Consider the following 26986-nt stretch of genomic DNA (forward strand, 5'->3'; position numbering starts at 1 on the left):
CCTTACTGCTAGTAAGTAGACGAGTTCTTCAAGGCGCTTTAACAGTGTACACAGGGCTCTATAGCTGTAGTATAGTTAAGCGCAAAGTTGTTTAGCCGCAAACGAGAACTAAGGGAGGGCCCTAGCCTTTATTAGTTATAGCGTTACTATCTTAAGGGCCTTTGGATTGTTAAGGAGACAGCAGTAATCTATTGTGCTAGTGGCAGTGAGCATCTTATATCTGTCTAAGAGTAACAGGCAGTCTATAACTATATGTTAGGTAGTCTGTCTTCTCTAACCGCATTTACAGGATAGTAAAGAGATGTCTAGAACATTCTATTTAAAGAGAAAGTCTATAAAGCTTATTTTATTAGTTCTTAGCTATATAGTAAGAGAGCTTTGTACCTTAGTTAAGCCTTAATATATTCTTAATCTTTGCTTATAGAGTGCTATTAAGTAGGCGCTTTATAATAATCGCTAGTTCTCTAACTAAGATGCTCTAATTATTTAGTGATAAGACTAGCGTTATTATTACGCTTCTATAAGCAGTATAGCCGCTTCTTATAAGGGTTTTTCTTATAATAGAGAGCGTTTTAGGGCTTGGTTTAGCTTTGTCTTTACATTAAGCTTAAGAAGACGTTATTTATGCTAGTTATACTTTCTAGTATCTAGTATTATAGTAGCATAACAGGGGTGTCCCTGCTATAAGTCAAGCTTCTTAATAATCTAAAGACAGCTTTTATAAATAAGTTACTTTAGCTAGGTCTAAAGGGTTAGTTAGATAGAACAGGAAGTGTAATAAGTAATACTAAGATGTCTTTAACTTAGGTATAAGCTGATAATATTAGTTGACTACGAAGACTATGAAACTATCTAGGAAATGAGCGTGCTTATATAGACTAGAAGATTCGTGCTCAGAGTTGATTATCCTGATTACCTCTGATCATTGCTTATGAGTGCTCACCCTGATCACCTCTGATTATTACGTTGTCCAGGTCTGACTATGTGTGTAGTTCAGGGTCTAGTCCTGTCTAAGTCTGTCATAGTTCCTTCGCAGAGTGCTAGGCAGCTCTGTAGTGCCTGTCAGTGCTTGGCGTGTTCACGTGCTATAACACCTTATATCTATAATTATAAGTTTATAATAAGAGTCTATCATTAAGCCTTCTTTTTATAACTATAGTTTATAAGACGTTTTATAATGTTCTTTATAGTGTGCTAGTTATAATATTATAATATCGTATTAGGAAAAGCTATAAAAAGTAATATAGTTATATTAGCTGCTTAATTACTAAGTACTAAATAAGGCAGAAGGATTAAAGGATAAAAAATGTATTATTTAAGGGTTTAAAAGATAAAATTAAAGGACATTTTTAATTCTAAATAAGCAAATAAGAAAGTAATAATAAAGGTTCTATTATAATTAGTTATATTAGCTATAATAAGAAGAACTAGATTTTGAGTATTTGTATTAAATATGCTATTAATAAAGAGGGTCTAATCTGCTATAAAGTGTTAAGTATAGTAAATTTAATTAAGATAAGCGAATTATATTTACTATAACTAGATATTAATAACCTTATTACTTTCTTAGTTAATTCCCTCTTTTATATAATATTTAAAAATGAAACTAGCATTCTTAAGAGTAATAATAAGGCTAACAAACTTATCTTTCTTAATAGAGATTATTTAATAATAAAGATTATAATAGCTTTTTTGATTAAGCAGAAAACCAGCTTATTTAAGCACTCTTTAAGCTATAAAATAAGAGATATAAGCTAAATATAAAGACTTACCTAACTCTAAGGCAGGCTAATATCTTAGCAGCTTCTTCTTATGCTTAGAATATACTAACGGATTTGCAGCAAGTGTATAACTATAAGTATTATTCTTAGGGCTTAATACAAGACCAAATTCTTGAGATCTATATTTGCTAATTTACTTGAATATCTCTTGTGAGTCCGATTAAATCCCTGTCATGAGTATCCTTCCTTGTAGAGTTTAGCGTTAAGAATACCCGTGTTTAGCGGTAAGGTTATTTCTGCAGCCTTAGCATTAGGAACATCAAAATTATGGAAGAGTGCTGTAGCCTTGGCGTTAAGAACATCAAAATTCGTTAAGATCTAGCTGCAGCCTTAGCGTTAAGAACACTAAAAGTAAATTATAAGAGTAAAATTTAAATTAGCTGCATTAGGCTTATTATTAGGGCTAGAGACCTATAAATAATATTATTTGATAGCCATAAAAGAGATCTGTTCTAATGTATATTTTTTAGATTAATACGGCTTTTATTAAAAGAGAAAATAAAAAAAAGGTAAAAAAGTAATTATTTTAAAAAATAACTTTGAAATTCTAAGGGCTCCACCCATTGGGCCACGGCTATATACTGCTTACTATCGTCAAAACTGACCTCACCAAGTGCCCGTTCCGTTTCCAGACATAAGTAGCGCTGCTTTAACCTGAGCCGAGACTAAGCGCGTCTGAGCAGTCTTGAGCAGACGCTGAGCAGGTGACGGAGGAGTTGGCAAGACCCGGTTTTGGTCCCAACTGAGCCCACTTTTGGGCTCTCCAACTCGGCTACAACTGCTCACTTATCCTATCAGCGTTATACCCAAGCCTACTACGGTATCGGGCAGAAGTAATGTTAGCATGGTTCTAGTAACAGCTAGTTATCATCCAGCGCCACTTGGATGCCTAGGAGCTTCTCTGGTCGATAGCCACAGATACTAGTATTCCCCACAGCAGTGCCGCTAACCGGTCGAAGCTTAGCTGTCTCGTTAAGAGTCCGTTCTGGAGCAAAAGTACTAGCGCCGTGCTAACATTACTTCTCCCCGATACCGTAGTACTGTCTGGAGCTCAGCCACTTCCTTCGAGATCCTCTGCTTACCCCTTTCTCTGGTGTTAATTGTTGCAGTTGATTATTGGCCCGGGTAGGTCAGTTGACGTCTTAAATTTAATTTTCTCTTGGCAGTATTATGGCCAATCATCAACTGCAGCAATCAGAGAAAGGGGGGTAACTGGGTCACGGCGAGATTAAAAACTTCTCTGCATTGATACGACAGCCTGAGGCTGTGAGGGGATAAAAATGAATTAGGTTCAACTCCTCATAGTGCTTTGATAGTTCAGTCGTTTTTTCTCCCTTTCTGGAGGAGCTATTATCACAAGTTTTCGAGTTTAAAGATTGCAAAATCGTCCGCCTTTAAACACAAACATCTGAAAAGTGTTCGAGCCCAATTTACAGCATTTTTCAGCATTATTAGGGAGGTTCTGCAACTCATCTCCGTTCGAATCTCTGTTCCCTATTAGGCTAGGGCTCGCCCCCACTTCCTCATTCGAACGGAGATACGTTATCGAACGGAGATGCATTCTCCGTTAACGCCTTCCCCGTTCTTCTTCCAGTTAGAGCGTTATTGACCCTTACCTATTGAGAATTAGACGTAATAGTCATACTAGAGGCTACGCGACTTCTAAATCATGTTAACGTACAGACTACAAAGTTATATCAATGACAATGACATTGATCGCATAGAATCCTTACGCACAATTCTACGCAGAATTTACACCTATTTCGCACAGAGTCCTGCACAGAATAATAATACAACTCTGTATGAGATACCATGCAGTGACAGAGACGCTTGAAACAACTAATTTACCCCCTGTGAGGGCGCCAGTACCCAATTCGGAAGGAGGATTTGAACGGAGATTTAGTTGAACAGAGATGAAATTTTGGTGCAGAACCCCCTTAATATCAGTCTACATCTTTATTTGCAAACAGATCCGGAAAAGAGTAGCATCGGTACTTAATTCAAAACTCCAAGGGGCTTGAGCGGCGCGGACGCCGCTTGTGAAGATTGGGCCTGTGAGGAGATAAAAACGAATTAGGTTCAATTCCTAATAGCGCTTTGATGGTTCAGTCATTTTTTCTCTCTTCATGCCTGCGTAAGATCGGCCACAACTTGTAATTAACATTCTACCCCCTAATGCCAAGACCGCCTCATACCACGCACAGGCAGGTTGTGAGTCGGGGCATTGGTCATTTGGTCAGCCATCAGACAAGGATCATGGAGACATCGAGGCTGTTGGTTGCAGAGCACGACTTCAGCTGAGCATTCCACGGAACGCACCCCTAAACTCAGAAGTTATACTGAGCGAGAGATTTATGGAAAGGGTCAATGATTCCTCCCTCCCTCCACAGCAATGTATTGGAAAGCTTCTAATATCTCTCTTACGAAGCTTTGTCCGTGTTGGCCTAAGTCAAGGCCAGAGACGCTCCTATAACTACAGATCAATCGTTCTTACTCTTTCAATTCCTCTTCTGGGAGAATAATTCAACAGCCCGATAGATTCAGTTCCCATAAATGTCGGGTACGATTGAACATTCTACTCGAGGCATCTATCTGACCATTCATTCATAAAGCCGCCCCATCCAAAGGTGCATCAGGGGCTCTTGATGTTCAAACGTTCGGTGATGGAACTGGCGGCATCGAAAACTATGAAGGGAGATCGGAAGGAGTATTCCACCCAAAGGCCCCAGATGTGGAACAACTCAGACTCCAGGAAGCATCCTTGTCCTTTGAGTCCAATATCAAGGCTTCAATAGTTCATTTCCACACTGCTGCTAATTATTTCGTGCGTGGGACACCGACAATCCAGCAATTGTTAGATATGGGCACTCCGGCGGAATATATGGCACATTTGGAAGACAATAACCCATCCGAGAATCCTGACCTCCGCTGGATCCATCTGCCCGCAAACAATATGTCGTGGGTAGAGGTAAACATGTTCCCCCCCGTTTTCCTTTTTCTATTTTTGGCGTTGACTGTCGCATAGAGCATTGTCACTCGTATATACTCAGAACCATCTCGGAAAACCCAAGCAGAAGCGGGTACAACGTCTGAACTGTCGAGGGAATTACCTAGTAAGGCTCACGCGCCATTTGAGATGATCGGAAAGAATGCGGAGATAGTCAAAGATCCAGACGACTTATTCAAGGCAAGCATGCTGCTGCGTTCTGAGCTGTGGGAGAAGCGACAGTGGCAAGATCCCGTCTTGCAGAAATCGGCTCAGGGCCGATTTCTGCGCCCGTTGTACTCAAGAATTTCGGCATCATACACCAGGGCCGTGATAGGTCAGTCTCACTAAATTCCCTATTCCGCATGCCGCATAAGTACTCAATACAGCAGACGAAGAAAAGATGGACCAACATGAAGGATTGTTCTCTGTCGAAGACGCTGAGACAAATTCGGTTTTGTTTGTAGGAAATTGTATTTCTTCTTTCGAGCCGCTTGCTTACTTGGTACAGATGCCATATGTACACTGGGAAGAGGTTGACATGTATTTGCACCGCAACAAGTGCCTGGATTGGATGTTGCGTCAAAGGAAACCTGAGGAAATATCCGGTCCACCCGAAGATGTCAAACCAAAGCCCTCGATGAACGTCCGAGCGTTAAAATTACTTCAAAAGAAAACCGAAAAATCACCCGGCCTACGCCAAAGTGTCAAAGCAACGTCCTCGGGGAATGCCGTTGCATGGAAGGGTGCACGTTTAGACACAAACGTGGCATGGGATCGGGAAATGATGAAAAAATATGAACGTTCTATGGAAGATCTAACGAACGATGCGAAGCTACTCTTTGCATATGTTCACGAAGCACGTCCGCTTCACGTCCGCCGCACGTTGGACCAATCATATTACTACCCTCTCCCGGACGCAGATGTCAGAAAGAGAGACTTGGATCAGGTGCTGTACCGACATACGAAAAACTTTATGGATATGAAGGAGAAGTCTCGTATCTTGATGGTAGACCAGCTTTGGATGTGGATCGTTGACGAGCCTGGCAGAACGAGTGAGTCTACACGGCGATACCCACTCGAGATCTCGTAATGACTAGTCTTGCAGAAACGTTGTTGACGGCTTTTCCACATCGCTGGATCGGGAACCCGGTAGTCGCTCACGCGGAGGTCACCGATGTCTACAACAAAATCTTCAGTGCTTTGTGTACTGGCGCTGCTGTTACATCCGTTGTTGACCTTAGCTGCTTGGTCATTGACAAATGCTCGGGTCTGTTTCATCCATGTGTTGGTGAATCTGATCATTCCCTGGATTATCTTGAGGTATTTGCCGTTAGCATTGCACGGCTTGTGAGTGGACTCCCTCAGGGGACGAGGAAACTGGCTCACTGAAACCAGGCTGATGCTCAAACACAACAAGTCAACGAGTTTTCTATGCATTCTAGACGATTAGTTGCTCTGCAGGATAGAAAACAAGAACTTTCCGAAGCTACTCTTCGTGAAAGACTGTTTAGAAAACCTTCGTCGCATGCTAAGACCGCTAAAGGAAATGAGAGTTGCCCTCAAGAGAGTAACCCCGAGCAAGGTGTCAAGCCAAATGCAAACGCCTCAGCACAACCACCGAACTCCGAATCTTTATCTCAGGAAGATCAAGAGGCGGCAGAATGGGCAGACTGGTTCAAAAGCACAACGAAACAAGACCTCAAACATTCCAATCCACTAAAGGACCTTTCAGGCATCTTGGAATCAGGTACAAGTTTAGAAATTAACCGCGAAATTGAGAAAGAGATGAATGCATTAGTCAACGTCACGGCTGAAAATGACAGCTTAAAGGAGATAAAAGACATACTAGACGAACTCAACAGCCTCTCTCACGTGTTTCAACAGCAGGTGAAAATAATGAACGATGTAGTTGCTTCCAACACTCCATCAAAGAGCACCTCACATCCAAACGATCTTAACAATCCTACGCGTAGACCGTTCACCAAAGAGGAAGGAGACGACGATCTCTCGAAGGCGAAAGAGAAGGAAACGAGTGAGGGGCTCGACGGAACTCCAGAGGTTCAACAGGATACCGCTGAAGACGTACGGGACAAGTATGCCCTGGTTTTGTCGACATTGTGCAGAAGAGAGCAGGATATTGAAAATCTCAAGGTGAAGGCAGAACGTGTATACGATTCTGTGAGTTTACACAATCTCTACTTTCGCTTTCGAATGGCTAACAGATGCAGATCTGCGATCTCCTAGACCTCAAGCAAAAGCAAGCGAGTGTCTCCGAAGCGTACTCGGCACGTCAGGCAGCTGCAGAGACCACCAGACAGGGACGAACCATTTTGCTGTTTACCGTGGTGACAATCATCTTCGTAAGTTCTTTCTCCGCAGAGCACGCGATTGGAGACCAGCGCGTGTCTGACCAACCATTCCGTCATTTTAGATGCCTCTATCCTTCATCGCTGCAATCTACAGCATGAATGCCAAGGAGATCAACGGCAATGATCGGCCCATTAAGAAGATCTATCAAGTTATGTGTAAGAGACTGAGACTTCTCACTTATGGCTTTGTGTTGTTTTCCAACTGACTCGATCCAGTTCCCGCCACGGTCGGCGTGGTGATTATTTCGCTTATCTTTGCGTTCAACGCACACATATGGTGGTTTCTGGTCGGGTTGCTGACGTGGAAGCGTCAAAGAAAGGCAAGGAAAGACGGTTCGTCGAGAAATGACAAGTCGACCGGAAAACCAGCGACAGCGAGGACGACAACAAAGTCAGACACTGCCAGAACTTTGACGCATACAGATACCACGATGAGCGGTGCTACTCCTTCCGCGATGCAAGATCATTCCGATGAGAAAGGCAGTAGAGGTATAGGGTCACTGGCCAATTGGGTAAGACGTGGACGAAAACCAGGCAGAGGGAAGCAGAATCAGGAGGCGGGAGACGAAGAATCGAACGATATGGAGAAGGCCGTGAATTCATGAAAAAGGGAAACGAAGATGAAGTGGACTGAGAGCAAATGAGAAGATTATTACCATACACACAGCACTAACACATTCAAGTGGAGGTCTCTCCCAAAGAGGGAGGCCGAACAGGGCAACCTGAGTTACCGCACCCGGCCCCCTAAAACTGGTTGTTCGAGATCCTCCAGACTCCGTAGAATCGAAGGACTGTAGCGATGTGTTACCGCGTCTACTCCCAATTTCTGTGACTTTGGTGGCGGGCTAAGCCATCGATGTGTTCCTCCCGGTGCTTCGCGGTTCTCTAAGTACCCTGGAAGTGGGCCTCCCTAGTAAGGGGCCATCTTTTACATGCAAAGTGAGCAATTTTACATCCCTGTTAACTCAGTAATAAATAGAGTTATTAGTTACAATATTAAAATACTTATAGAATGCATCAGGGTTGCTCGGAATCTCTGTAGGCTCACGCCTTTTTTGCAGGACCATTCGAGTAGATGCAAAGCCACGCAAGTGGGCCACTGCTGTCGTTACTTTTGAAATGGTTGTAGGGTCTTCAAAGAAGACTTATTGTGATAACTGATCTGGATAGTCCCAATCGAGGAGTGCATTGTTGGTAGTATTGTCTTCAGAGATTATCAGGAAGTCTCCTCTTTCCGTTGGAACAGTGTCGAGTACACTTTGATGCAAGCCGCGTTATCCAATCTCCTGAAACGGGCAGGGTTTCCTTGGATACAGTCGACTTCATTCACGAGCCACCGCCTTTCTACTGGGTCCCGTCCAAAAATGTCAATCCAGTCCGGGGCAGTGGCGGACAAAAACTTTACTTGAACGACACAGGACGCCGTATTTGTAAACGGCTAGTTCCGAAATATCACTGGGTTATATCTTCAGCGTCGATATCTGCATCCACAAGTAAGGCCTCAATCAGGTTCATCCACAACAAAACCAGCGGAACACTACTTGCGCCTAGCAGAGTCCATATGATTTCCCGTCCTCAAGTCATAGACCGAAAGGTTCGAACTCTTGCAATGCTGATATCGAGCTACCTTCGTGATGCATGAGCTTCATCGATTTCTTTCCAGATGGAGAGCTGAGCCGCTGCATGCCTGTTATATGTCAGCTTTCAAATCGTGAGCAGGGTGGAACACAAGCGCACAGTGACTGCTTCCCACCAAGAGCACGGTGCTGAAGAGGTTTATCCACAAACTTAGCAAAGCGGTTATTGCTTTTCCGTTGCCGCAGCTACCAGGGTGCCGATACCACTGCGAACCTGTCTGGTGTAAGCGGCCCAGACCGCGAAAATGATATTTACCAGCAAAACCATCAGGACAGCAACGAAAGATAGCAGCGCTCCCAGACTCCATCCAGGAAATCTGTTCTGAGCCCATGAAGTTTCTCGGAATGCAATGATCTGGTGACGGGCGGAGGGCAAGCTCTTAGACGGATGCTTGACCGCTGACTTTTCAAAACAACATGATCAGAAGGAAATGGGGTGGGTTTTCAACAGTGTCAAATCACGATAGGGAAGTTTGCAGGTCCAGCGGTATCCATATGTTCCAACTAGTTAGGTGTGGAGTACAAATATTCAAATCAGGAAGGCTGTAGCTCAGCCTCGTCCATTTCCGGGAACCAATAAGACGAGCGTGCGCAAGGCGTGCAGCTGATCAAGCTGAGCAATTCGCAATTCACAGAATCACAAGGCGAATTGATCCGGATTCTGATAGTATGGATGAAAGTGTTGCAAGTACTTGATGAAAGGCAACCAGCGACAAATTCAAATGTGCATTAAGCACTCTGGTAGAACGTGCATCTTTTATTATTGAGGCCCGCTGCGCAGTAGGGTTGGACGTCTCGCTGGATCTCAGCATTTCAATGTTATTTAGCAGACTGAGTTGCTACTTTGCTGGCAAGGCTGACCATTACTCCGTAGTAGATTAAGGGCGTGTTTTGGCTGCTTTTCAGGCTGTGTTACAGTATTGAAGGTGGAGCCAAATGGCCCTCCGGCCACAAATATGGGGAAGAGTCTTCCGTGACTAAATATGAGCTCCGTCTTCCTGCACATCTGTTGCACTTCAGGGCAAATTGTAATCCGTATACCATCCCTTCGGACGAGACGAAAAACATTTGCCTCATAGAGCTTACATTCGGGACGGTCGCTATTATCGGACATGTGGGATTAGAGTCAGCACAATGGACCCAAAACCTTCCGGCTATCTGATGTGGAAGCTCGGTCGATATCTACAAATGGCCCACCTGATGATGCTGCGTCCCGTGCTTCTCTTACCTAAAGCAGTGCTTGTTATCTTTTTCTCATACTGCAACGTATCGTCTCCTCAACTGACTAACTCACAGGACTTGCAGCTCCTTCTAGAACATGTCAGTCATTGGCCCTACCTCCAAATCATTCACTATTGTCATCTGTGGCGGAGGCATCAGCGCCCTTGTCTTCGCAATCGGGTTGCTGCGACAAGATGTAGCCTTCCATCTCTACGAAGGGGCTCAGGCCTTTGCCGAATAGGCGCAGGCGTCCCGTTCGGTCCTAACTCTACCCGGGCAATGAGCTTGATTGACCCTAGGGTCAAGGAAGGGTTTGATAGAGGATCGACCACAAATGCCTCCGACGAGAAAAGGGGTTGCCGGTTTGACTTCCGATATGGTATGGACTCGAAGAACCGGGGAGCGGGACAATGGTTTCACAGCGTACATGCGGCGGGGACAGGGCAGAACAGCGTCCACCGAGCGCATTTTCTCGACGAATTGGTCAAGCTGATCCCAAAAGAGAACGTCTCGTTCGGAGAGAAGGTAGACGAGGTCGAACAGACGGAAGATGAAGTCAAAATCACATTCCAAGATGGCTCCATTGCAACAGCTTCCGCAATAGTCGGCTGTGACGGCATCAAAGTAAAGTACGACCGGAAAATACACTTACCGCGGACTAGCCATGGAGAGGGCTGTCAGTCTGCTTGGACACGAACTAGCCCAAAATAGCCAAATGTATTGTGGCTATGGCGGCCATGTCTTGACCTTTCCAATCGAAAAGGGCAAGACGATGAATGTTGTGGCATCTCAATCAAAGCCGGACGGTAAGTGGGAGGACGAGCGATGGGTATTGCCGATGGAGAATGGGGCCATGGAGGCTGACTTCGAACACTGGGGCGGTAGCGTCAAGAACATACTCAGTCTGATGAGAAGTCAGACGTGTGGGCATTTTTTGACCATCTCCCGGCTCGGACATACTGCGAGGGTCGGATCTGCCTTCTAGGTGATTCGGCACACGCCAGTACGCCACACCAAGGAGCCAGAGCGGGAATAGCACTTGAGGATACGTACGTGCTCTCAAAATTGCTTGGCCAGGCTCAGACATCATCCGCCATTAATAGGGCATTCCTGAAATATGATATCAAACGGTGGGTGAGAACTCAGAGGTTGGTGACTAAGAGTAGAGAAGCTGGATGCATTTATAATTTCCACGGAGAGGGCATTGGCGATGACATTTCAAAAATGAAGACGAATCTTGAATAAAGGTATGCGTGGATATGGAATGTAGATCTTAGGAAGGCGTTCGATATGTAGAAACTAAATAACTGAAAGTGCACCATGTACGCATTAGAACTTGTCACATAGAAGTTGCTACGCTGCTCGACCTTGATCTGTCCGACTGGTGCTTTCCAGTTGGGCAGACGTCTGAAAATGCTAGTTATATTACTAGTGGCTTCTAGATGACATTGAAGCGAATATCGATATGCAATTGGAAAGCACACCAGCGCTCTATGCTAGAACAACACCCTTGAAGGGAAACTCCCAAGCCTGACATACTCAAAGGGTTGGCATTCCGATCGAAGCAGATACCCCAAAGCGCCAACGCTAACAAAGAGCTCATTATTTATCGTCCACTTTAAGGCTGTCCGGAGGTAAGCGTATAGGTGTATCGACACCATCATTAGAATTTCGCTCCTCTTCCTCCATCCCGGCAGTCTCCTTCTCTCTTGATTTTGCCTCCTCGGACTGTTCCACACCCCTCGACCAAGGTATATTGTCTGGTGGTAGACTAAGAACCCTTTTCATAGGATCAATGCCAACCTCGGCGTCGTCTGCGATGCCTTTGATCTCATCCACAGGGTTGCTTTCTTTTGGCATTGTTATGGCTGATGACTCTGAGAACATCGATTGGTGACCCTGTCCGTTCTCGCCGGCAGTCCTTAGGACATATTGACGGTCGCTCCAGTATTCCAAACTACCAATCTGATCGTGTGCAACACGTACAGCGTTCTGTAAATTGTTCACGCGCTCTTCTTCAGCTTTGTCACTAGGTTTTTCCCTTGAGACCTCGTCTGCAATCTTGTTCATGTACTCAAGCAACTGCCGCCGTGATACTTGGAAGACGAATAAGCCCATGATTTCCACAATGTGCTCTTGAAGATAAACGAGCTCTTCACCACCAGTCTCAACAAACCTCGTAACAGCGTCAATCTTCTCTCGGTCAATTGTGGCAAGCCTCAAGGCCTTCATCAAGCTCGGAATATCCTTGATGTCTTCTGGCGGCAAATATTCCTCCCCGACTGCTACTCGACTCATATGACTAGATCCTCGGGTAGTTGTGTTTCCAAGTCCACTCCCCGGGCTTCTACCCCGTTTTGTATGTATTGTAAAATAGTCGCCTGTCAATGCATGTGCGCCCGCCATGTCGAAATCATCCTTCTTCCTCATTTCCTGCTTCTTTATGCGTTTTCGCAACCATCTTCTCCGCCGCACGAAGCAGTGGAACCAGGGATGCGTTCCATGCCACGAAAATTTTCTCGAGAACGAAAAGGAGTACTGCCAACCTTCTTCGTCGACGTCGTGACTCATGTCTACATACCACGATTTCCACGCCCACTCCCAATTCGGATCTGGAACTTGTGTATTGGTAATATTGACTGCAGAGTCCTTTCCATCTTTAGTTGTCCACGGAGCTGGATCAAGGTTCAGGAGCGAGGAGTGAGAGTAAAGGGGAATGCCGAAAAAGAACCAGCCTCGTTGATTCTCGTACAATACGTCGACTTCGTATGGTTCCTTTTCAGACTTGGTTCTGTGCGCTTCCTCCTTTGTCTTCTTGACCCGCTCTCGTCCACGATCTGGAGAAGATTTCCTCAACGCAAAGTCTGACGTCTCAGTCTGTGTGTGAGTCACCCCGGGTGGAAGAAGCTGTGAAGTTTCTGCGCGAGATATCGCAGGTTCGCCTGTGCTTTCTTCGTTCTGGGACTCGATGTCCGGACCCGAGGCATAGCGATCCTGCTGCCATTTGGAGTACTTCCATCTTGCCAATCCTTCTTTTACAGAATCCGTGGGACGTTTGGCTAGCTGTCGCCACGAAGGACTTCGAGAGTTTCTTCGGGATTCTCCATCGCCGTCAGCTTCGGGTGCTCGCGTACTGTCAACAAGAGCAATGGGCCGATCAAAAGCTTCATCCATTCGTACTCGGGTACTTTGAGCGCCATCTTCTGCCATCTTGTTTTGTCATTTGAACGGAAAGAAAACCATTGTCGAAGCAGAGGACCAAAGGGCTAATGTAGAGCTTAGCCAAATTGCTCACTCATTTGGTGGAAACATGACAGGAACGGCTGGAGTAGCTAGAGTCGGAGAATAGTGCGGGAGGTTTCAGGACGGGATATCTCTAAAGTCAAAGCCACTTCCACAATTGACAAGAAGGCGGAATGCCTCGTCCATTTACAGTCATGGATGCCTTCGAGCTGCGAATTGAGGATAAATTCAGGAAGCCGCTTGATGTGGCTTTCCCACTAAGTCCGTCATCATTTGGTGAAGCGGAGAGATTGCGGGAGGCACGTGACAAGCTACGGCCTGATTGGCGGCGACGTCATTGTGGAAGGAAACAGGCACGGCAAGGTCTCGACCACTTTCATCACTTCAATTCAAAGCAGAAGCCTCAGACATAATTGACCAATTCACGTCGAAAAATCCTCCCTTCTACCATCATAGTCCTACTAAATCTGCAACAATGTCCAGACGAGCTGTCACAGCCGCTGGTTTAGCCGCAGCTGGCGGCGTGGGGTATTACCTGTACAAAGCTGGTGGCGACCCCAAAGTCGCCGAGAAGAAATTCGAGGGTCAGTATAGCGTTCAAGGACTTTCATGTACAGCTCGACTGACAGCCATATCCTTTAGCGGATTCTGCCAAGGTCCAAGCCAAGCTCAAGTCGGATCTCCCAGGCAGGGAGAAGGAATTTGAGAAGAAAGGCGAAGCGATAGCCACCCAGGCCGGACAGAAAATCGATCATGCGGCACGATTCACACACGCTTCAGGCATTTTGTGCATTTGCTAACTTGGTCTACATCAGGTTGACGAAGTACGTGGCAAGCTGACAGAAGCCCAGCAAAAGGCCCAAGAATACAAAGACAGGACTGGCCAGGAGATGAAACAGGCTGTCAACAAATTCGACACTACCATCGAGCAGAAGGCGAGAGCAGCAGAGGAGTACAAAGAACGAGCTGAGAGAGAGATGAACAAGGCGGTCGATAATTTCGACAAGACCGTTGAGAGGAAGGCGGTTGAAGCAAAGAACGGCATCAGCAGCTGGTTTGGCTTTGGAGGCAAGTAGGAGGACGATTTCAGGAGAACCAGCTATACCATCAGTTCCATAACCATTGAGCATATTCAGCAGCATCTCGACTACTCTGTCGCGCCATGTCTGAAGCTATCTCAAAGTCTTTCATCTCTTTACCGGGTTATTCGGGGCTTCTGGAATGCCTTTGTACAGCACGACTCTATTATTGTATAACAAGACATGAACTTGGGTCGTTTCCTGCCTGATTGTCAATTTTGCTGTTGGGCCATGCACTTTCACTCCCCTTGCCTTGATCATATTCGATCCCCCTTTGTCTTAGGACTGTGACCTCAACAACTCGGCTGCTTCACTGACAATGGCTTGCTCAGCATACGTGTCTGAATTAGTCCGTAAACGCAGGTTAAAGCCATGAATTCTGAGACTTAGTTCATCTGCGCCAAATGAAGGACATCAACCAAAAGTGGCCACAGCCGCCTCCTAGACGCGGTTCAAGTAGCAGGACTGACGTGAATGTCTCTCTCCTTCGCCCAGAAATCGCCTATCGCACATAGACCATAGGAGATATGCTGAGTGAACCAAAGTATTGAATCGTCCGATGCACAAGTCTCCGGAGGACATCGTGGCTTTATTGAATGATTGTTTTCATTTTCAAGGTTGACCGGTCTGGCAGGTTGAATCAAGCAAAATGCAATGACGCCGTCCAATAAAAATCTAAGCTAGGTTCGAAAGACTGAAGCAAACACCAGAATAGAGAATATACAGCATAGTTCCTAGCAAGACAGATGAGCAGACCAACAGCCGCGAAACCAAGCACGACCTCAAAGAGAAAGTTCCAATGCTAACATTCAAAGAAGCAAGAGAGCTCTACCTACATTGGACGGCTCCTAAACCAACGCCTTTACCATAGACAGGGCCACAGTAACACCACACACCCCTTTTTCTCATGCATACTGCGCCATGCTCTTGTCGAAGCGTCAACATCGTTCTCTGATGAGTACGGTGCACAAGTGTGCCAGCGTGCAAAGAGCGATTACCCCTGTCTACTGAATGTATCTGCTCTTCTGCATCCACGAAGCAGGTACACGTAGCGGCATGGTTGCAGTTCAATTATTTCCCTAATCTGCAAGGCCCGAATGGTCAGATGTTGGAGTTGTCCATCGGTCGATAGTGAGAACTGGGGAGTACCATTGGCCAATCAGCCGGGTATCTGAAGCACCAGTATCTCCGGACCACGTCAAAACCTCGCCTCACAAGCGAGATATTGTGCATTGAACACCTCGAAATATGCCGAGTACTGCTGGCTGGCTGCGTGCAACTGTAGCTACGACTTTTTCGTGTCTCGTTGATTAGAATCTGATCTTGAATACCTATAGGACTAGTTAGCCTCTGGTGTCACGAGAATAAACACTATGATCATAGACTCACGGCTTCCGCCTTCCACTAGGCATACTAGACACATCTGACGACAATGGCCGTGATTCTTCAGCACTTTGTCCCCATCGCAGCTTTGCCTTGTAGACGGGTAGCGAGGCCGAGTTCCAGACTTTCATAAGAGCCCTATGTCATAGATCAGAAGGCCACTCTGCAAGACAGCTGGGCCACATATACGAGATGCCCATGGTGTCAGATGAACTTACGATTGTGTACTGTCTGATATGTCTTCAGTCGAGAGTTGCTTGACACCAACCGACATTCCTTCCTTCGAGAATTTGATATTCTTTTTCTCCATTCTCTTCGCTGCCTTGTCGCTAACATCATTGGCGACTGAATAAGCAATGAACCCGATAAAGGCTGCGATAGCGATGAGGACAACAAGGACGAGGAGCGGAACAAGGTTGGATGCTTTTCCCATTGTCACTCAAAAAATAGCCTGGCCTCTTCGTGAAGGAGCGGACAGCTGTGCAGCGTGAAGTCAAGGTCACATCTGTTGGACAACCGACAGAAGGTTTGATCGAGCCAGATGATGTACTTTGTCCGATCGATTGAGATTGGTCGGAGTGAAAACAGAAGGGCTCGTCACAATGTCATAATACTTGGCAATGCAGACTCTGCTACTAGTAGTAGTACTCCTTAGAACACAGAATCGATGAGGAGAAACTGTTTACAGTTGGTGCGTGGTTGCAAGGAAGAATGATGGCTTGAGATATAGCCCCGGCCACTTCTTTACCTCCTTGGGTAAGCGTGCTTGCGCCAATTGGGACTTTTGGAGACCGAGGAGCTCCCAAATTTGTATCGGAGTGCATGCGCTCTCTGAACCGATGCTGTGGCCCATGCCGAAGGCCATTATAGAACACACGGCTTATGTTCTCTGGCAGTCGTTGCTGCCTTAGAAACAAAGTCAATAAAAGGTTGCTACCAGGGGATATCATCCTAAATCAGCCCCTTCTCTTCCTCTATCCACGGTGGTTCAGAGCACAACAGCAACACAATTTCACAGAACCTTCAGCTCATGAGTCTTCAAAGACGCTCAAGCTATCACTAAAATACATCCTACCAGAGCAGAGCGAGGAAGTGAAAGTCGACATCGTTGAGCCAACTTATTTCCGATATGTATCTCAACAGCCATCCCAAGACCCGACGGAGGCGCAGCTCAAATCGAAGGAGAAATTGGAGACTATCATCGATGAGAGAAGAGCGCGTCAGGGAAAAGTGGTACAAGAACAACGACCCAACGGTCTACGTCGTAGAGTATATGTCCCAGCCAGCGGATCTACCAGCAGCATCCAGCAATATGGAAAAAGGAAAAAGAGATCCATCCATTCGGTACGCGCGAATTGGGAGCGTGCACTGAACATGTTAACCAACTCGGTCCCACAACACAAAGAAGCTGAGGGTCAAGAAATCTGGCTGTCAAAGCAGACGCTGATTGCGCTGAGCGGTACGTCAGGAACGAACAGCTGGGTGCACAACGTACGTGGAGGTTGCGAAGTACAAGTGACAGACACTCAATCTTATTCCGGATCTTCGAAGCAGGTTCTTCTTAATGGCTCTACTCGGGCTGTGGCTCTTACAATGGAATACTTCATTGCGATCGAGAAGGACGTGATGCAATACCAGGCAAACCAAGTCGCTCTTGAGAGCGCGAAAACACCGACCGATACGATCTCAAAGACAGAGTCAATCCATTGCGAAGCGGATGCGACATCCGGCCCAAACGTGCCATTCCGTATCGTGCCTACAGCGGTTAGAGGCTATCTGAAGCACAGAGATTGGATGCGCGCCGACCAGTTTCCACAACCAGCACTGAACAGCGTGCGTTCCTTCAAAGAATACGTGGAGAAACTGACGAGCATCCGAGCTCCTCGACTTGTGAGACGGGAACTCTATGGTACACAAGACGATACGCACAACATGGCGGTAGCTGACATGCTCTGCCATTTGTTCACTGATACTGACAATACCTTTTCTGTATCATCGGTGGCTTTGAATCTCGCATTCGCATTCCTCTCCAGACACACCGAACTTCTTCCCCGGATCAAGCTACTCTATGACCAATGCCGACAATTACGAGTGACGTTGCAACCACAGACCTACTCTTACATCCTTCGTGCGATGCTGCTTCAAGGAGAAATGGAAATGTTCGGTCCGGTTCTCAGTGATCTATGTTCCCAAGGCCACGGACCTGGTTCCAAGATCTGGTTGGCTCTCCTTAAGAGTGGACCTTCCATGATGCAGAAACGCGCCGTAGCAAAGTGGATGCTTCACAAAGGTTTACTTGAGACCAGTCTTGTGAAGGGGGAGGTTGCAGCAGAGTTGATCGCTGCTGAGCTCAGTGGAGAAATTGACGATGGCAAACATGCTGATCTGTCTGTTAGGTCCATTGACGCCCGGTTTGGGCCCGACTGGATGTCACAATCTTCGGTAACAAGGATTCTGGCGGCTTGCGCTGACAAGCAGGCTTGGACTCCTGCTTTCGAAATCTTCCAAGAGGCACAGAGACGGAATGTCAATTTCGACCATGCCGCTGCTCACGCCATCTTCCTTGTCATGCAACAACGGGGCAGTTTACGGGACTCCTTGGATCTCCTTCGCTCGCATTTCGTTGCAACGACTGGCCGGAATGATCACACCGTGATTCCGATCGTCTTTATGACAGCATGGAAGCATCGCTTCTATAATGTCTGTCGAATACTTTGGCGTTATGCCGCGGTTCTAGGCGCCATGACCTACAAGATGCAGAATGTGGTGACACAAAGTTTGCTGCGAAACCAGGATACGCCCCAACCCCGTGCAAGCAAGGCAGGCTTGTCAATGGCAAATCTGGAATGGAAACGGCGTGCTGGCAAGGTTCTAGTGGGGACAGACCTCGACATCACCGAATTCCAGCAATTTTTCGATCTGGTGAGCGGACAACCAGGTACCACATCAGAGAACCCCATGGTATGGCTTGCACGATACACTTCCGATGGTGGGCAGCGAGACCAGCAACTTCTGCTTGGCTATGTCATGATGCATCGCGATCTGCATACATGGAAGTATTTCGCACCGCCAAGTTCAGAAAGATTATTCAAACTCCTTTCCGACGCTTATGCCATGGATGTTCGATGGAAAGGTGAAGGAATTGGGCTCGAGCGTGGAGGGAAGTCCATTCAATGGATGATCGAAAATGCGATTGACATGCCTCTGGTCAGAAGAGAGATTTCGCTCAAACGCACACCTCTTGACAGCGACACAACTATGAGAAGCGACTTGATGGGGAGGGCTGCATTCTTAGAGCTGTTCGAAGATATTGCGCATAGTGTTAGCTGAGACGGTAATTCCGGACCTGGGCGGCTGTATTGTTAAAATCCAGCGTGCAAAATGTTGTATATAATGTGAGATGCCCTGATACAATGACTTTTGGTCAGAGCCTCCTTTTCTCCTCAAACGCTAAACATCAGAGTATCAAAGTCTTCCCATCTATGTTTCTGCCCAAGTGATTGGCCCAAAGCATATGACACACCTCCGTGCCATCACAGCCCCTACGGTGACAAATCACCTTAAACAAAAGGTTTCTTCCGCTTGAGACGCTTCCGAAGAGAGATGCCGATAAGGAGTCTTGTCAGCCAGTCTGCTCGGCGGAGAAGCCTCAAGGTCCAGCTGTTGGATATCTTGACCCTTTCTGTCCTCTCCGCTGAGTGCTTTCAACTCTGTTGATTGAGCTGCCCTTGGTCCGTACGGAGCATCTCCTCGAATAAGTTACTGATTCGGCTTATTCTTTTCGATATCTACAAGGGGCTCCGCGGATGGTGGAAGATCAGCGTAAGGGTCATACGTCGGAATCATGCCAACACCCTCTTTCAGGTACAATACTAGGCGATATGCACTGTTGCCGTTCAAGTAATAACGATGAAGCTTCTTACTCCTAAGGAAGCCCAATCTTTCGTAGAGCTTCATGGCAGCGCTGTTGGTCTCTTCTGTTTCCAGAGCAACTTCGTCCGCGTTTCTTGCGATCATTGCATCGAGTGCCATCCTCACTAACGCCGTAGCGATACCCTTCCCTCTATAGCTGTCCTTGGTTGCCAACATTGCGATGTAACCCCGGAGAGGGCCACCTCGGTGGGGCTCAAGCTTTGAAACCACGACGCCCGCGAGATTGTCTTCATCATCCATTGCCTGGACGTCTTAGCTAGCGACATTGCGCAGTCCAGAAATGACCAACCATGAAGCAGAGATTCCCCCATTGATACAGAAAATAGCGGTAGACATAAATGCTATAAGGCTCCGAAAGGTCTTTGGAGATCAACTGGCGGATTTTTGGGACATATTCTGCCTCCTTTGAACTTTCATATTGAACGTAGCGTATCCCAGGAGGCGCAGAATACGATACATTGCTCATGGTGGCAGTGGATGATACATTGGCCACAGCCGGAGCAATGTCTGCCAGCTGCTACTTAAGCTCGGAGCCTTTGGTGGGTCCTTGAGGACATGGCGGAGGTGAGTGCGGGCAAAACCACGGACATGTGAAGATTGAGTCTGACATCTGAATACATAGTCAGGCACCCAAGGTAAACAGTCCTCTTTAGTCTCCGCACCATCGAACTTGAACCACAACTACATGCTGGCGCATCGCGCGCCATGTCAACCCTCCGACATCGAATAGGCGGCGTCCTTCGAGAGACACCCTCACCATCCCCAAGCCCCCGAGACCGTGTTCCCAATAATGGCGAAGAGGTACAATTGGTACCGGTCTCAAAGCTGACAGGCCTGACGACTAAAAGAAGAAGCAAACGAAGAAGTTGGTTCATATTTGGCCTTGGAGGACTTGTCGGAATATGCTTAGCCCTGTTCTTTGCCAATAGACAGGAAGTCATCAATCTGGAGGGTTTGATAGACTTCAATCTGGAGAGCTTCCTTGATGTCATTCCAGCCGGGATTGTCAAGGACGCGCAGGATATCACAGTATGCCCATCCTCAGACATTGAGACCATTGATCAAGACTAATTGATGCAGAAAGCAGAGCGTGATGCTGTCAATTACGATTCTTTCTCCGTTGGCCTCCACCTGCAAGCCCAGGGAGTCAGTGCGCACCATCCTGTTATCATGATTCCTGGCGTCATATCGACCGGGCTCGAGTCATGGGGTACTGGCGACAAGTCAAGACAATATTTCAGAAAGAGATTATGGGGTTCATGGTCCATGATGCGGGCATTGGTCCTCGACAAAGCAAGCTGGAAGCAACACATCATGCTTGACAAGACCACAGGGCTGGATCCGCCTGGTATCAAGTTGCGTGCTGCTCAGGGGTTTGATGCCACAGACTTCTTCATCACTGGTTATTGGATCTGGAACAAGATCCTGGAGAACTTGGCCACGATAGGATACGACCCAACGAATGCCTTTACGGCCGCCTACGACTGGCGACTCACGTACATGAATCTAGAAGTTCGTGATCGGTATTTCACGAAGCTCAAGTCTTACATTGAAACTGCACATAAGACCACCGGACGAAAGACATGTCTGGTATCTCATTCTATGGGCGGACAAGTCTTGTTCTATTTCTTCAAGTGGGTCGAGAATCCCCGGTATGGCAACGGTGGGTCCGATTGGGTTGACAAGCATGTCGACAGCTGGATCAACATTTCGGGTTGCATGTTGGGTGCTGCTAAGGGCGTTCCAGCGGTTTTGTCCGGGGAGATGAAAGACACCGCTCAATTGAATGCCTTCGCTGTCTACGGCCTAGAGAAATTCCTCAGCAAAGAAGAGCGAGCCTCAATCTTTCGCGCGATGCCGGGTATCTCCTCAATGCTTCCTAAAGGCGGCAATGCCGTCTGGGGCAACATGACCTGGGCGCCCGACGACGTCTCTTCCCCAACAAAAAACGCCAGCTACGGCCGCTTCCTCTCCTTTCAACAACCCAAGAACACCTCCCTCGTCCCACCCACCAACCTCACCATCGAAGAAGCGCTCAACTACCTCTTTACCACCTCCGAAGACTGGTACTCCAACCAAGTCCAGCACGCCTACTCCCATGGCATTGCACACACAACCTCCCAAGTCGAAGCTAATGAAAACATTCCACGAACCTGGCTCAACCCGCTCGAAGCCCGCCTTCCACTAGCCCCGAACCTCAAAATCTACTGCTTCTATGGCATCGGCAAGCCGACCGAACGCGGCTACTTCTACAAACACAGCACCAACCCCCTCCACCCCAACATCAATTTAACAATCGACACCGCATACACCTCCAACTCCGCATCTCCGCATTCCGACGCCGCAGCCGTCGACCATGGCGTCATCTTTGGCGAGGGCGATGGAACCGTCAATCTACTCTCAACGGGGTATATGTGTACGCACGGCTGGCGCAAAATCAAGCGCTACAACCCGGCCAACGTGTCGATCAAGACGTACGAGATGCCGCATGAGCCGGACCGGTTTAATCCACGGGGCGGACCGAATACGGGGGATCATGTGGATATCTTGGGCAGGAGTAGTCTAAATGATTTGATCTTGCGGATTGCCGGTGGCAAGGGCGATCTGGTGGAGGAGAATGTTGTCAGTAGGATTAGGGAGATTAGCGAGAGGGTTGGGATTTGGAATGAAGAGTGAGGAAGCGAAAGTGGAAGCGGATACTGAATGGTGTTTCGGTCACCCGGGTTTGGGGTGGAGCGGTACATGATCGCGAAAGTACGTTAGGTGTAGAGGATGGATAGCTGTACATTAGTATTGATTACGAGGATAGATAGAGCATGGTGGTCTTGCATAGCGCTGGCGTGCTTTGTGTGCTGCTCGCCAACGAGCAGTGATCAGGTTGTAATTCTACGAGCATTGATACCAGGAATAGATTTTGACTCTCAAAGTCAGATGTGAAATCTGTATCTTATCAACTCTTCTCTCTCGGGTTGAAACTTGCATATGGGCTATTGTGAGAGAGCTTCTCGCAACAGGCAAAACATCTTCAGCTCCCTTCTCTGGCTAGAACCCCTTCCAAAGTAGGATACACGAGGTGATGCTGCAGACCTGCTGCAGAGTGTTCCACGCTCCGACAGCTCGAGTAGCTACCAACCGCAACAGATCAACCAATAACTCTAGACCATCTGGGCTGTAAGTCGTCTCTGCACCTCCTTACCACTCATACCCTCGCCCTCAATCACCACAAAGACAGTCTTTGATGTGGACCCTGTCTCAACCATCTGCACCCAACTCCCGTCTAGCTCGTCGCTGAGCATCTTCAGACACATCATCACCTCTTCGTCAGAAATAGGAACACTGGTGGAGCTCTTGATGTTGTCCCTGATCTGCGTCCGGTTGAAAGATACTTTCCCAGATCGGTTGGCTGACTTGAAGGCGTTCGAGTTGTTATCATAAACCCTCGATTTGGATTCTCCTTTCTGCTGCTGCTGCTGCATCATCCTTAGGACGTCGACCACCTCCGGAATCCTGTCTAGGGCGTGTTTGCGAAGGATCTGTTCAGCTGTAGGCTTAGCCCGGGCTTTAAGTGCGAGCTCTTTTGCTTTGATGCGATCAAGGAGGTCTTGCTTCTTACGCTCGGTCGACGTAATTTCACGTGAAATCAGTTCGGTGATTGGGTCTCGCCGCGAGGTTGATGCCTTCTCATTCCGGATTTGAGCAGCACTCGATAATTTCAAGATTTCCCCACGTTGTTTTGAAGCCTGGGCTTTGCGGGCTGCGGTTTGTGTGCCGATACTGAAGGCAAGCCTGGGAAAGTCGTCGAGAGAGGCGTCTTCATCGAAGAATGAAAGATGTTCATGTTGATGTTTGATCCAGGCGGATTCCAACCTATAGATGTGAGACCGGTACGACTCCTGCAGGTCCTTTTCGACAAACGAAGAAGATATGGGCTCTCCAGTCTTCTTTCGCTGGACGAAAAACTCGATACTGTTGCACGAGCCAGCTGTTACAAGCTTGAATGGACTCAAAGATTGGATTAGATCCATTCCATCAGGCAGCGCAATCTCTACTTTAACCTCGTACAATGCCAACATTCTTTGTATATCCTCTTTTGTGACTGATCTTTCCTTCCATAGCCTCGTAACAGTCTCGAGAAGTCTTCCAAGCTCAGCTGGCGCATGACCTCTGCTATGGGCGTAGTGAAGAGAGAGTGCTTGCAAGAAGTATTTGTGCAGCGTGATAAGAGTACGGATGGGTTGTGACAAGTTGTGGCATACAAGTGAAAGCGTTGATGTTGCAGGCGGAGATCGAGCCTTGTTAATGGGTGTCGATTGAAGTGAGGGGCGGGAGACCTGGTTGGTTTCGAAAGCAAACACTGGGTGGCCAGATTGTGCAAAGAAAAGTTTTGGCTGTCAGTCATCAGCTACCTGGCCATAATGAAGGATCGTAACATGCTGTTCTACCTTCTTGCATACAGGAAGCGCTGGCACCACACCACTGCTTTCTCTCAAGTCATCAATATCTCGCTTTCGTTTCGTCGAAATCCAGTCATATGTCTTTGGGCGGCCTGGAGCAGAGTCGTGCTTGACTGACCGTTCCACCGAAGGCTTAGAGATTCTGGAAAGAAGATTGGTCTGAGTGGTGGAAAGAGCAGCCATATTGGCAATGTTCGGGTTGTCGAGGCAGAGTGATGACTATGTAGTGGGGTGGAAGGTGCATCCAAGTAGAAAGTCTGACTTACTAAGTGACCAAGCTTGTGCACCAAAAACTTGAGAGACGCGTCAAGCGTCAAGCGCGTTCCTTACATAAGCAGTAGCTCCCAGCATCAATAGTATCAATGCTGATTGGTGATTAGTGACTGTCGCAGCTACTGTAGAATTCATTCACTCATTCACTCATTCACTCATCACTACCATTGTCACCGTAAAGCGAGGATCTCCCACAGCCTTGCTCCATCTTTGCCAACAAATCGTTGGCCAACCACATTCACCAGCACATAATCTCTTTTACAAGATTCGAGGAACTTCTCCTCTTCACTCCCCCTTGGAAATAGTCTCCTCCATTCCTCCCAGATCCCATAGGCCTCCTCGCCCCAGGCACGAAAGCTTTGCTCTTCGATGATGGTCGGAGTGACAATTTCTTTCCCTCTAAATACGCCCCACGTCACAGCGTTGACCCCGGTCGCTCCAGCCGCCGGTTTCGACGTGGTAGGATCAACCAACATCTCCGCAGAAGCTGATGACTCAAACACACCCTCCTTATCTGTCTTAAGCCAGCTCAGTTCATCTTCGCCATGCATTTGCAGTAATGGTCTCACTTCCTTCTCCCAGCTTTGCCTTGATACAAAAAACTCAACGAACGCTTTCTGAAAAATGAAACCCTCACCAGGAGGTCCCCATCCAAAGACCTCGTCATCGCTTTTGATACCGTTGACCGCGGGTTGACTGGCTAATGTCCAGAATCCCTTCCCCTCAATCAGCGCAATCAACTCTGGTCTGATTATCTCTGTTTCTGCTCTTAATGCGCCACCACTGGTAACATCGGTCTCGTCACTCCATGGCACACAAACTAGCTCTCCTTCAACGTGCTTCCTGAATAGTCCTGTGATATCCTCCGGTGACTTTGGGTGGCCCCATAATCGCCTTGCAGCTACCGGACCCACTTTCAAACTGGGACCATATCCATCGATCTCGCCGAATGCAGGGGAGCTGGAGGGGCCCCACCGTCCATTCGGGTAATCATCCCATGTAGCCTCTCTGCCCAAAGAGCCTTGTCCTTCCGAAATCAGGAGCGTGTTCGATCGTGTGGAAGGCCCCGCCGGTATGCCGGCACACTCCGAGGGCGTTTGATGAGTCTCCGAGCCCTGAGAAGACTGCGCTCCACTGGGCAACCGATGCCTGGATCCAACATCTCTTGCTGATACGTTGTCAACGATCAATCTATTGTGAGGTTGCGAGTTGAAGGACGAGGCACGCCGGCGTGAGAAGCTTCGCTTTGACAGTTCACCGGTTCCGTTGATGACCATAGTCGGTCCATTTGTCATCGTCGTAATGGCTATTTCTGATTCTGAGTCGCTAGTGGAAGGTGTCGTTGGCTCGGTAGAGGAAGGAATGAGTTTGCAGCGCTCCAGAATGAACGCAACAGATTTTTCGAGATTCAAAGTGTAGAAGTGGAAGCCTCTTGGTAATGATTTGGGTTGTGGAAGAGCTTTGATACCCTCTACCAGCTCAGACAATATATCAACCCCCACCCTCTTAACGGCTTCATCGTCAGATTTCACGGCTTCGATGCGGGAGAACATCTCGGCTGGGATCCGAGCGTGCGATAGGTTGGTTATGCGCTTGACTATTTGGTACGATTGGATCGGCATCAGCCCAGGAATGAGGGGAATGGAGGTGAAGATGCCAGAAGGATGTGATCTCAGGGTGTCTTCGTATCTTGTGTATGCCTCAATATCGTACGTCAACTGAGTCATGATGAAATCCCCACCCGCTTTAACTTTTTCAACAAGATATGGCAGATCTCGTTCGACAGATTGGTGCTCTGGATGTGAGTCGTCTGCATGCCCTTCGGGGTAACCAGCAACGCCAATACAAAAGTAATCGCTATGGACCTTGCGTATGTATCTGACTAGGTCAACGGCCCAAGTGAAGTCCTTGTTGCTGTTCTCTTGGCCGTCCATATGGTACTCTTCACTCCTTGGAGGGTCGCCCCGCAAAGCCAGGATATTTCTAATCCCCAATGCTTTGGCCTCCTCAAGAGCTTCATCCACAAGAGCTCGACTCATGTTAGTGCAAGTCAGATGCATGCATGTTGTGAGGCCCAGTTGACGCTGACATATTTCCGCAAGCTCTAGACTTTTTGTTGCCGTACTGCCACCAGCGCCCCAAGTAACAGTTACGAATAATGGGCGGAGGGCTTGTGACATGCGAATAAGACGAGCCTGGAGATTCGAAGAGCCCTAAAGCTGTTAGACAGGAGTCAGAGCATGCAGAAACTCCACCCACCGCTTGTGTCTTTGGTGGAAAGAATTCCAGAGAAAAGTAATTGGTGTTAGGCGGGAGAGCTGCCAGCTTGTCGGTAATTTTCTCCATTCTGTCATCGACACAAGAAAAGTCGAGAAACCCAAGTGAGTGACACTCGCAATACGTGGTTATCTGCAAGTTTCAGACATTTTCCTAAGGACCGAGGATGACTGTTTGCCAAACGGCACATGTTGAAATGTTGATGCCGGCAACATGGCGCGACAGGTGCGTGGCCGCAGAGGGGCACATTGCGTGGCTCTGTCATTATAGAAGATGGGAATTGGATGCCCCTTTTGGCGTAGTGGATCGGGTCTAGAGGGCTGAAGGAACGCCCTTCACATCCAATT

At 47.5% G+C, this 26986-nt stretch overlaps 10 protein-coding genes across 10 annotated transcripts; 5 read left to right on the top strand and 5 right to left on the bottom strand.

Annotated features, from left to right (window-relative positions):
- Positions 1–4334: 4334 nt before the first annotated feature.
- Positions 4335–7744, top strand: EPUS_07022 (uncharacterized protein; the record flags this gene model as incomplete). Its single annotated transcript, XM_007806355.1, has 10 exons — positions 4335–4341; positions 4394–4749; positions 4807–5104; positions 5160–5230; positions 5279–5822; positions 5876–6117; positions 6166–6948; positions 6999–7130; positions 7202–7295; positions 7356–7744. The coding sequence occupies 10 exons, from the start codon at positions 4335–4337 to the stop codon at positions 7742–7744; spliced, it is 2916 nt and encodes a 971-aa protein (XP_007804546.1).
- A 2532-nt stretch (positions 7745–10276) lies between these two features.
- Positions 10277–10982, top strand: EPUS_07023 (uncharacterized protein; the record flags this gene model as incomplete). The annotated part of the gene is made up of 2 exons (XM_007806356.1): positions 10277–10607; positions 10660–10982. 2 exons carry the CDS (start codon positions 10277–10279, stop codon positions 10980–10982), a joined length of 654 nt encoding a protein of 217 aa, XP_007804547.1.
- A 617-nt stretch (positions 10983–11599) lies between these two features.
- Positions 11600–13207, bottom strand: EPUS_07024 (uncharacterized protein; the record flags this gene model as incomplete). The annotated part of the gene is made up of 1 exon (XM_007806357.1): positions 11600–13207. One exon carries the CDS (start codon positions 13205–13207, stop codon positions 11600–11602), a length of 1608 nt encoding a protein of 535 aa, XP_007804548.1.
- A 508-nt stretch (positions 13208–13715) lies between these two features.
- On the top strand, positions 13716–14316 carry EPUS_07025 (uncharacterized protein; the record flags this gene model as incomplete). Its single annotated transcript, XM_007806358.1, has 3 exons — positions 13716–13824; positions 13883–13896; positions 14056–14316. The coding sequence occupies 3 exons, from the start codon at positions 13716–13718 to the stop codon at positions 14314–14316; spliced, it is 384 nt and encodes a 127-aa protein (XP_007804549.1).
- A 1288-nt stretch (positions 14317–15604) lies between these two features.
- EPUS_07026 (uncharacterized protein) lies at positions 15605–16135 on the bottom strand (the record flags this gene model as incomplete). The annotated part of the gene is made up of 3 exons (XM_007806359.1): positions 15605–15650; positions 15709–15840; positions 15921–16135. The coding sequence occupies 3 exons, from the start codon at positions 16133–16135 to the stop codon at positions 15605–15607; spliced, it is 393 nt and encodes a 130-aa protein (XP_007804550.1).
- Positions 16136–16584: 449 nt separating this feature from the next.
- EPUS_07027 (uncharacterized protein) lies at positions 16585–19032 on the top strand (the record flags this gene model as incomplete). Its single annotated transcript, XM_007806360.1, has 1 exon — positions 16585–19032. The coding sequence occupies one exon, from the start codon at positions 16585–16587 to the stop codon at positions 19030–19032; it is 2448 nt and encodes an 815-aa protein (XP_007804551.1).
- A 429-nt stretch (positions 19033–19461) lies between these two features.
- EPUS_07028 (N-alpha-acetyltransferase 30) lies at positions 19462–20101 on the bottom strand (the record flags this gene model as incomplete). The annotated part of the gene is made up of 2 exons (XM_007806361.1): positions 19462–19878; positions 19925–20101. 2 exons carry the CDS (start codon positions 20099–20101, stop codon positions 19462–19464), a joined length of 594 nt encoding a protein of 197 aa, XP_007804552.1.
- A 239-nt stretch (positions 20102–20340) lies between these two features.
- EPUS_07029 (uncharacterized protein) lies at positions 20341–22311 on the top strand (the record flags this gene model as incomplete). Its single annotated transcript, XM_007806362.1, has 2 exons — positions 20341–20664; positions 20716–22311. The coding sequence occupies 2 exons, from the start codon at positions 20341–20343 to the stop codon at positions 22309–22311; spliced, it is 1920 nt and encodes a 639-aa protein (XP_007804553.1).
- A 479-nt stretch (positions 22312–22790) lies between these two features.
- EPUS_07030 (uncharacterized protein) lies at positions 22791–24272 on the bottom strand (the record flags this gene model as incomplete). The annotated part of the gene is made up of 2 exons (XM_007806363.1): positions 22791–24023; positions 24078–24272. The coding sequence occupies 2 exons, from the start codon at positions 24270–24272 to the stop codon at positions 22791–22793; spliced, it is 1428 nt and encodes a 475-aa protein (XP_007804554.1).
- Positions 24273–24532: 260 nt separating this feature from the next.
- Positions 24533–26708, bottom strand: EPUS_07031 (uncharacterized protein; the record flags this gene model as incomplete). The annotated part of the gene is made up of 2 exons (XM_007806364.1): positions 24533–26575; positions 26622–26708. The coding sequence occupies 2 exons, from the start codon at positions 26706–26708 to the stop codon at positions 24533–24535; spliced, it is 2130 nt and encodes a 709-aa protein (XP_007804555.1).
- Positions 26709–26986: the final 278 nt, after the last annotated feature.

The sequence above is a fragment of the Endocarpon pusillum genome (assembly GCF_000464535.1).
Source record: "Endocarpon pusillum Z07020 unplaced genomic scaffold scaffold5436, whole genome shotgun sequence".
In the NCBI taxonomy this organism is placed as follows: Eukaryota; Fungi; Ascomycota; class Eurotiomycetes; order Verrucariales; family Verrucariaceae; genus Endocarpon; species Endocarpon pusillum.